The 10,034-nt window shown below is 35.4% G+C and overlaps 1 protein-coding gene across 1 annotated transcript; it reads right to left on the bottom strand.

Moving 5' to 3' along the window:
• Positions 1-1,179: 1,179 nt before the first annotated feature.
• On the bottom strand, positions 1,180-2,307 carry LOC129749947 (uncharacterized). Its single transcript, XM_055745101.1, has 2 exons — positions 2,088-2,307; positions 1,180-1,824 (listed from the first exon to the last, which is right to left on the bottom strand). Exons 1-2 carry the CDS (start codon positions 2,157-2,159, stop codon positions 1,318-1,320), a joined length of 579 nt encoding a protein of 192 aa, XP_055601076.1. The 5' UTR covers positions 2,160-2,307; the 3' UTR covers positions 1,180-1,317.
• Positions 2,308-10,034: the final 7,727 nt, after the last annotated feature.

Here is a 10,034-nt window from a genome sequence, read left to right as displayed (position 1 = left end):
CTTCTCTCGCAGTACAGGCAATGTTGAATTTTATGAATTCTAGTGGACTCTATTTTATTTTATCTAGAGCAGATTTATGTTAACTAGTAATAACAGGAATGTATTTTGTCACCGCTGCTATTTCTCATCGTAATGGATGATATCTTGACTGGATCGATTGTAGATCGATGTAGACCAAACCGAGGATTGCCATGGAATCCTTCAGCAATTGAGCAACTGAACGACCTTGACCTGGCAGACGATATTGTTTTGCTCGCCCAAACACAACAAGACATGCAGAGCAAACTCGACGACCTCACCGAAAGTTCCAAGGCAGCAGGTCTCAAAATCAATGTCGGAAAGACCAAGTGGATGGAAATCAACACAGAAAATCGTTCCAATTTGGACAACAGGTTGAGACAGTGGAGTGCTTCCAGTATCTTAGTAGCCAGATTACGCCTGATGGTGGTACCAAGAAGGACATCGAAACCCGGATCAGAAAAGCCCGATTTGCGTTTGCGAGTCTCCGAAACATCTGGCGGTCACGCCAGATCTCTCTACGAACTAAGATCCGAATCTTCAACTCAAACGTCAAATCCGTATTGCTGTACGGGTGTGAAACTTGGTGCACATATGCGGTGACGACGCGAAAACTGCAAGTTTTTGTGAATCGCAGCCTGCGGAACATCATCCGCGCTTGGTGGCCTGGCAACTGGATCTCAAACGTTGAACTTCATCGCCGGTGTCATCAAAAGGCGCTAGAAATTGAGATTCGGGAACGTAAGTGGAGATGGATTGGGCTCACGCTGCGAAGAGATAAAAACGAGATTTGCAGAGAGGCGCTTGACTGGAATCCTGATGGGCATCGAAGAAGAGGCAGGCCCAAAAGCTCGTGGCGGTGAAGTCTAGCCGCTGAAATCCGCACAGTTGACGAGAACCTTGGCTGGCAGCAAGTGAAGACGCTGGCTCCGGATCGCCAGCAGTGGAGATCTTTTATCTCAGCCCTATGCGTCGGTCAATCGGCGCCGGACCCTTAGGTAGGTAGGTAATTACACTTAGGAGGAGGGAAACGTCAAAAGTAGCTCGAAACGATTGGACCAACTGGCAAGTAATTTCGTTTTTGTTCTTGCCAAAAAAAATCAATGGAACCAACAACATTTCCCATCCAATATCGAATTCTAAATATTCAATCAAGGTAAAGAAATTCACGTAAATAATTATAAACAATTAAGATAATATTAATTACTTATACCTATTCTATGTACAACTTAAACTACAATATTCACAAAGAAAATGTAACAATACTCTTTGTTTATAACATTTTTTGTTTAAAATTTCTCAACGAATTGGCGTCGGTGGAGTAGTGTGTGTTTGTCGCCAAATCTCTGCGTAGGACTTGGTAGCCGCTCTAGTGCTAACAACACTCAGAACATCATCTTTTTGCTTCACTTCCGGTGGTTCATTTGATCCATCCTTTCCAAATAACTCTTTCTCTTCGGTTGTTTCATCAGAGTCATCCCCATCATCAGCGTCCTCCGTCCCCTTTCCATCGGCAGCATCTTTGAGCAGAGTTTCAATCAGCGACCGAGCCGAGCCAACATCCTTTCCGGGTTGTCCACCCACGCCGTGCAGCCCCTGATTGCCGCCCCCGATCGAAAGCCGTGGAGCTTTATTGGCTCCATTGCCCCCGATCCAGTCCACAATCGACGGATTGTTGTTTCCGGAATCGCTTATCCAATTGAACAGCCGGTTGTTGCTGTTCTCGGCTGGCAGATTGATGGTGATATCACTTCCGTTAGTAGCCACCACCACCAGGATGGGGGCGGCCGATGTTCGGCTGCAGCACTGGAAACGGAAGATAGGAGATTTAATTATATGGAACAAGTGATTCGGAAGTTCCATTGAAAATTCTCGGGCTTTGAAATAGGCAAAAAAATCGAATATTCTATTTTCAAAGTTATTTAAAATAACATTTACTTTCTCTTATCTTAAAATTGTTTAAATAAAAAAATTACATTTGCGAAATTTTAAACATGTCTTAGCTGGAAACCTCTAACGTTGTGTAAGATCCATTTATTAAACGGAAATTTTTTTGGTGCGATACTTACCATCAGCAATAGAAATACAAAAATACTCAAACCAGCACCTGTATAAACCATTTTTGCACACTTAGACGTCATTGATTAACGATAATTTTATTCAATTAGCTACAGACAGCCGGAAATGTATATTTTCCAAACAACTTTCTCCTTTCTATCGCGCAAGGGCTTCTGCAGCAGCCGACAGCAGCACGCTGGAATGTCCTAATCTGATAAAATTTATGTCACCCAGTTGCCGTGGCTGGACAAAGTAAGATACAACAGTAGTTTATATATGCATCGTTAAGGGTACTGGGACCAAGTTTTAGTTGAAACAAACTTCTTATATAATTTAAGAATGATTTTTTTCTTCAAGAGATTTCAATTTATTTTCTAGACTCATACAAATAAAAGTTTTTACCCATTTATTTTTAACAACTAGTTTAAAGTTGGGTCATTGCCGTAGAGCATTCTAGGCTGGAGGAAGTTCCCTCCATATGAAAGATAGTGAATTTTTTTTCCCAACCAGCCAAAAGATAGTAATAGGCAAACTCTTCCCTGTACTCACGTACATATGTAAGTTCTAACGTCTGGTTGGATACACTACCAGTGAACGGACTACATGGGATCTATTTTATGACTGTTTTCTTACGTAGAAGCGATTTCATCTGCCGGCCCAAAGTGAAATGGAAGCTTTAATTCCTAGTCATATGAAGTCAACGGGAAGGGGTAAACGCTGTAAATGTAGCCTTGCAAATTGATTTCAACCACCTTTTTATTGAAAAAATTTGATAAAACATAATGCATTGTTAGAAATAATTTATATTTTCAATTAAAAAATCTTTCAAAGATTCTCTAACCCTAAAATGAAATCTGAAAAGAGCGTATTGAAACTCCTGGCAAAAGATAAATAGCACCGAAAGGAGCATATTAACACTGCTCATCACTGGATTAACACATTATACAATCAATGACGAATGTTATTTATCATGAACAATTTCAACCAATATTACCTTAAAAGATGGATGTTTTACGAAATAATCTACACTGACTGATCTTGTTCAAATCCTTTAAGACTATCATGAAGTTTTTTTTTCTCAAAAAAGTTGTTAATACATGTGTTTGACCATTTTTTTTTCTTATCACCAGAGATTGGTAGAACAAAATCAAGTAACTTTATAAAAAAAGAGATGAATTCATCAAAATTAAAAAGGAACACAAGTGGCAGTGGCATAAATAATTCTGCCACTGGGACACTAATCCATGTTGTACGTGGCAACTTATCCAGTACTTCTCAAAAACGTTTATGATATATTTCAGTCTGTTGGAACTAAATAAGGTTATATTTGGGAAGGGTAGAAATGGTTCAGGGACATTTAAAGCATGCTGAGTTAAAAACCACTTTATTTACAAAATGTTCTGAGTAAATGTTTTCAATAAAATAAATTTTGAATTCACGCTGATATTTTTAAGTTTGGACCTATGGGAGTGTTCGATAGTTGATGCGGATTTTGCTGCTTATACATAAGTGAGGACTAAGTTGGGTTAATAGATACTTAAAAAAAACGGGTCGTTTCCTAAAAAAAGCGGGACATTGCCGAAAAAAGCGGGACATATTGGAAACTTTTAAAAACCTAATGTTTATGATCATTCCCATACATATGCATGTGCTCCATCAGCTTAAATAGTGCATAGAAAGTAATAAAATATGGATAAATGAAATTTGTTTGAATAATTGCATTATTAAGAAAATTTTCATTATTGTAAACTGCTAAGACTTCAGTTGAAAATGTGGCAGTTCAAAGTAATTTAAAATCCCAAATTTGAAGAAAGTTTTTAATTTTTTAAACATTCGTTATCATTTACCAAGTTTATTTAATTTAGCTCATCCATTCATTCATCGCTTGATTAAAAAAGGTTTTTTTTTCGCTCGGTAGTCTTGTTCTTTTTTATCTGGAATAAAACTTTTTCCTTAAGCTTTACATTCAGGGGATTCTTCTCGGATTCCGGAGAAAAATCCTGAGTCATCATCATTTGGAAGAAACTAAAAGAATATTTTCTTTGATATAAAAATATTAACCTCGCTAGAACGTTCTAAAAAAAAAGCTTAACTGAACCCAATTGTTATAGTGAGTGATGCTAAGATAAGCTTGCAATATTACCTGGTCTTACACGGACTTGCCCGGATATTTGACACAAAATTTAGAAATAATTTGGTTCGGCCCGAATGCCAGCTTTTAGTAAATTAAAAGCCGGAATTTTGCACAGATTCATTCACTTTATTTCCAATATTGAACAAAAAATCTAAAATTTGTTTTTTTTTTTGAGTCCAAAAACGATTTTTCTTTAGAAAGTTTAATCTAAATAATCATGAAAAGTTTTTCGAAAGCGTAAAATATGGTTCAAAATATGCTGATATGTTTTGAAGTAAAAATATATTTTCAAGTGTTATGTTTTGAATGTTCATTGAATAATTCCGTTATTTTTGACCAAATTTGCTTGGATATTGCCCGGAATTTAGATTGAACATTTAACCTGGTTTTAAAAAATATCGCCCGGGTTCGCTCAGTACTTGTGGAGACAGCCTTGAATGCTAAGAACTGAACGAGAAATTGAATTTTGTCTTATATAAACGTTGAAATAAAAAAAAATGCAGCTGATTTTGAGAACGAAAACATCATCTTTGAATGTTTTTCTGTGTTGAACTAATGAATTTGTATTGAGTCAAAATTTAGGTTTTTCCAGTGTTAGTCTATGAAACTTTATAAACATGATACCTTTTCAATTTTTACAGCCTTATCGCTTAAATATCCTTTAAGTGGGGACATATCTAGTTTTGAAAATCATAAATGGATAAAAAAGATTAGAAAAAATATGACAGAAGTTGAAATGATCGAGGAGAGAGTCTATAACAGGCATGTCAAACTGGGGGTTCGCAGGCCGCATGCGGCCCGCGGCCTAGGTCAATGCGGCCCGCGTAGCCCCGTTCTCAATTGTCACAAAAAAACACCACTGATTTTTATGTAAAATATTACTGCAAAAAAAACTAAAGCTGAATGTACTGATTTAACTGATTTTGGCTTCGGCCCTCTACGTCATAGAAAGTTTTTAATGCGGCCCGCACACCTAAACGAGTTGGACATGCCTGGTCTATAAAAAGCGTTTTTCATCAAGCACGGTCAAACTATTTTTAAGTGGTAGAATCGAAGAAGATTGAGTCTTCCACAATTATGTTTTGGCTCTGAATAAATCAAATTATGTTTGTGAAATATCCCAACTTATATGAAATCGTAATAGAAATGATAATCCAAATCGTCTATTAAGACATTCTATATAATCATCGTTGGTATGGAGTGAGTTTCTATAGGGCCCAGACATTTGGGCGAAGGCAGATAAGCAAAAAAATGTTTAGCCGAAGATCGCTAGGCCGAATGGGTTAAAAGGCCGACGGATGTTCGGTCGAATAGGACAATAGGCCGAAGGTTATTACGCCGGATATTATTTGCTGAAGGATGTTAGGCCGAATGCTCATCAGACTGAATGGTCGTGAGGCCGAATGATCGTAAGGCCGAATAGTCGTAATGCCAAATGGTCGTAAGGCCGAATGGTTGCAAGGCCGGAAGGTCATTAGGCCGAATGATCGTAAGGGCGAATGGATGCCAAACCGATTGGTCATAAGTCTGAATGGTAATCAGTCCGAATAATGTTCAGGCCGAATAGATGCTCTGTCGTAAGGCTGGATGGTCGTTAGGCCGAATAGATACAAGGCCAGATTCAACCATTCGGCTTTGCGACCATCCGGCTTAGCGACCATTCGACCTATTGTCCATTCAGCCTAACAGCCATTCGGCCTAACGACGAGTCAGCCTGGAAAACATTCGGCTTTACTATCATTCGGCCTTACGACCATTAGGCCAAATGACCTTTTGGCCTAATGACCATTCAGCCTTCTGATCATTCGGCCAATAAAAAATTTATATACATTTGAAGAAAACACTTTTCTTCAACGAGTAAACCGTAAAACGGGGTAACATTGATTACCGGGGTAGCTTTAATCAACATGCTTTTTTTCTACCTAATCATCAATAAATAAGTCTAAAGTTAAAACATTTGAAAACTTTTTTCTACGTATAAAAACCAATAATTTAAGTTTCAAATTTGAAAAAACCTTGGTTTGTTTTGAAAATTTCAAATGTAAGTAAAACTGTTATTTCAAAATCTTGAATTATTTATTTTTTCGAAGGCTCGCGCTGATTAAATCAAAGCGTTAAGAAGTAGCAGGTTGATATATGTGACGGATCAACTTTCTTTCTTAGTAAATTCATAGTTTTGGTGTAGTTTTTGTTGTATTTTAAGGTAAATTTTTGATATTTAAATAATAGGAACGTTTTTCAAGAGAAAGCCAGTCTAGGACAAAAGGCTAATATTAAAAGAAATTATCCTCTAAATTTATGCAGCATCATTGTCGATCCATTTTTATTGTTGTTTGGCCTTAACACACAAACTGCCTTAGTTTATCAATTGCTGCATTTGTCAATATTATGGCGGTGTTTTATATCCTTTATGATCAAGAAAACTCGTAAAAACCGCAAAAATGGAGACTGATCAATGTTACCCCCAAAGCATCAAATTGTAAACAGAGACAAAATCAATTGTTAAACCAAATTAAAGTAGTCAAATAAATCTGTGCAACCATGTTTTACGTTCATAGGAGTACAGTACTGGTTTAAAAATTATGAAACAGGCCACATTCCCCTCAACAGAAAAAATAATCGTAAAACAATAAAAAAAAAAAAGTGATCAATCTTACACTGTTTTACGGTACTCGTTCAATACACAAAATGTACGTAGAATACATAGCAAATAAGCGATTCGCACAGGTGGGGCATAAAAGAGCATGTTCCCCAATAGCCCGCTTAACACGCACCACAAATGAATCCAAATTTCACATAGGAAGGTATAACGCTACGAGTCACTGAGGGATAAGAAGGGGGAGGATCGAACAAAAAAAATCAAATTGAAGAAAAAAAAATCGATTTTATTAAGAAAGTTTATTCGTGTACGAGAAATGTTTTCTGTGTTTCGAGAACTCTCCCTCTCTTCAATGGGAAGACGAGAGGAGAAGGGAGATTTTCATACAATATTTTGCGATCACTCGAGAATTTATTATTCGAATAAAATAGTAGAATTTTTTTTCCTGTCATTGTTAAGGGATTCTTCCTCCTTTCACTGATTTGATAGGCAGAGGAAAAGGGATCTCTCATACAATTTTTTAAATAACTAGTGCTAATCTAGCAGATGGTAAAAAATTGGGAACAGTAGGGTTAGTTGTCCTACTTTGGACCCTTTAAGGGGGGGGTAGGGTCTAACGGGTATAAAAAAAAACACCATTTTCACGATTTTTTTCTAGAGCTATCGTTCAAACAAATGTATTCAAATTTTTTGCATTATACAAAGCATTGTTAAAAGAACATTTAGTAATTTTTTCGAAGAAAAATATTGAAAAATGAGCCGGTGACGGAGCATTTTCGAGAATGCCTTTTAGAAAACAGGATTTGCGGTGGACACTGTATCTCAGCACAGAATCATCTGAAGTCAAAAAATCAGAGCAAAATATTTTTAATAGATGTTTTTCTAGACCCCAACGTTTTTATTTAACTTAAAAATATTTTTATGAAATTTTTGTGGCTGTTTGAAGTAGAAACTACAATTTTTCACTTAAAAATCCGCCATTTTTCACCTGTAAAATCTCCCCAAAGTAAAAAAATCAAAAAAGAAAAACGTTGGGGTCTGGTATTTTATATGTAAAAAATATGTTCCAAATTTGAAAAGAATCGGATAAGTAGTTTTCAAATGACGATGTCCACGGGCTTTAAAAATGTGCTTTCGAGAAAAACGCGTTTGAAGTTTCTGCTCTTGCTTTCTTGCAGTATTAGATAGGAGGAGATAAAGGCCTATAACTTCTACAGTTTTGCTTCAATTGACTTGAAAATTTGACACAACATTCTTGAAATGTTTTACAATAAGAAAATAAAAAAATAAAAAAATCGATTTTTTGAAAGTGTTAGACCCTACCCCCCCCTTAAGCGGTGGTTTTTAAATAACCATGTTTTTCTCATAAATGGACGGGAGTTTTATATCTTTCAAGAAATTTGTCTACTGTTCATAATCTTATCGTCAAGTTTCAATGAGATTTTTCAATGTAGGTTTCACCGTTATTGAAAAATTTGCAATTATATGGATGATCAACATTTCCATCTTTGAACCTACTGTTCCCATTTTGGTACTGAACTGGTACCTTTCATTGGACCTATAGCTAAAATTCTTGTAGAAAGAATGACTTTTCGAAAAGAAATAAACAAATTTATTAAAAATGTTATCTGCAGTCAAATATTATCGTAAAAAAGTATTATAGCTTTTTAACGATAAAAATACTTATGTTTCGTTTATCAATATTTCAAACACTTTTACTACCCGTCAGCTCTATCAGCAGAACAAGAGCTGACACTTTTTTATGATCACTTTCTTGTAGTTTATTTGTGTAAAGCTGACAAAGAAAGCTATGAATGTTCAATATTGGTTCTGAATTATGCCCCAATTAAAATTCGCATCTTTGTTGATTCGTTGATGTTAAACTAAAGTTTTGATGATGTTAGGCCTAAAAATGGAACATCAAAGTCGAAAGTCTCCTATTTTTGGATCCCTTACAAATTTTCCGTGTTTTCCATTAGTTTTCATTTATTTTAGGAGAAATAGGTAATATCATTTATATTCTTCTCAGTGAAAGTAATTTTCCTTAAAACTTTGGCTTGGGCAGTAAAAACGAAATTTTTCCTTATTTACTCTCCTTTCTCAAAACGCGCCTCACTAATTGATATGTCTGATTTATCACTGATTAGTAGGTACATTTTTAAAAACGTTGAAAATTTTATCAGAAGGACTTTTTATGGTAAAAATCGGTATGATAGGATTCAGGAAGAATAAGAGTTCATTGTGTGCATAGCAATAGGCTATTGCCAATAGCTTTATCCTTTGCTAGCTAAATGAGTTATTCACAATTTTTGGCGTTTTAGGACTAAGGCTCTAGGTCCAAAGTAGTAGCACTCAACCTATTTATATACAAGAAAAAATTTTAAGATGATTTAGAACCCCTCAAGTGAAATGAAAGAGAAGAGAGGTGTCAAAGTTTTTTTGTGATAAATTCAAGAGCACATTTAATAAATTGAACCAAATTTTACAGGAGAGAGTACAAGGGTACAAGAAATGATTCTATGGTTATTAAAAAAACCCTTTTCATCTTCCAGTGAAGAATGAGGGAAGGGAAAAAGAGTTCCGCACAGTTTTGTACTACTTTAGAACTTATCCAACGCATTTGAGTATGATCAGTTTTCAAAACCTAAATAAACTATATTTTACATGAAAGGATTTTTTTAAGATTCAAGACCTTCCCTTCTTCCAGAGGAGAAACGAGAAGAAAGAAAATATGTTAAGCTCGAAATCTTATCAATTGAATAGAGCCATATGTGAAATGTGATGTTCTTTGGTTACCAAAAATGTTACAAAAATGCTCCTAATATCAAATTTAAAACCATTATTGAAAAACAATTTCAGATCAAGTTTAAAAAAGTCATTTTAGATCTAATCTTAATGTAATTCGTATATTGTAAAATCACGAAGGGAGGAATAAATAAAGTTTTCAGTATTTTATGTATATTTCGAATAATATTCAAATATCCGAAAGATCACAAGCCAATTGTGAAAGATGAAAGTTATTTCACCTTTTGTATTCTTGATTTCTTTGAATTTTTCGATAAAAAATTACTTGAGTTATAAAGTTTGTGTAACAATATTGAACGCAATTTTATTGCACACAAACTTTCCTGCAATTCATTTCAATTCATTTGTTTTTCGTAATATTCGCGATGTTCCAACTTCGGATTTGAAATTTGTTCCTGTCTTATTGATTTTTAGAAAGTG

The sequence above is a fragment of the Uranotaenia lowii genome, chromosome 2 (assembly GCF_029784155.1).
Source record: "Uranotaenia lowii strain MFRU-FL chromosome 2, ASM2978415v1, whole genome shotgun sequence".
NCBI lineage: Eukaryota > Metazoa > Arthropoda > Insecta > Diptera > Culicidae > Uranotaenia > Uranotaenia lowii.
This window is presented reverse-complemented; position numbering and strand designations above follow the sequence as displayed.

Bases quoted from the DNA above. Each gene is read 5' to 3' on its own strand.
- LOC129749947 (XM_055745101.1), bottom strand. From the start codon at position 2,159: ATGACGTCTAAGTGTGCAAAAATGGTTTATACAGGTGCTGGTTTGAGT. The intron at 1,825-2,087 runs GTAAGTATCGCA...TTCCGTTTCCAG, and splicing joins TTGTATTTCTATTGCTGATG to TGCTGCAGCCGAACATCGGC.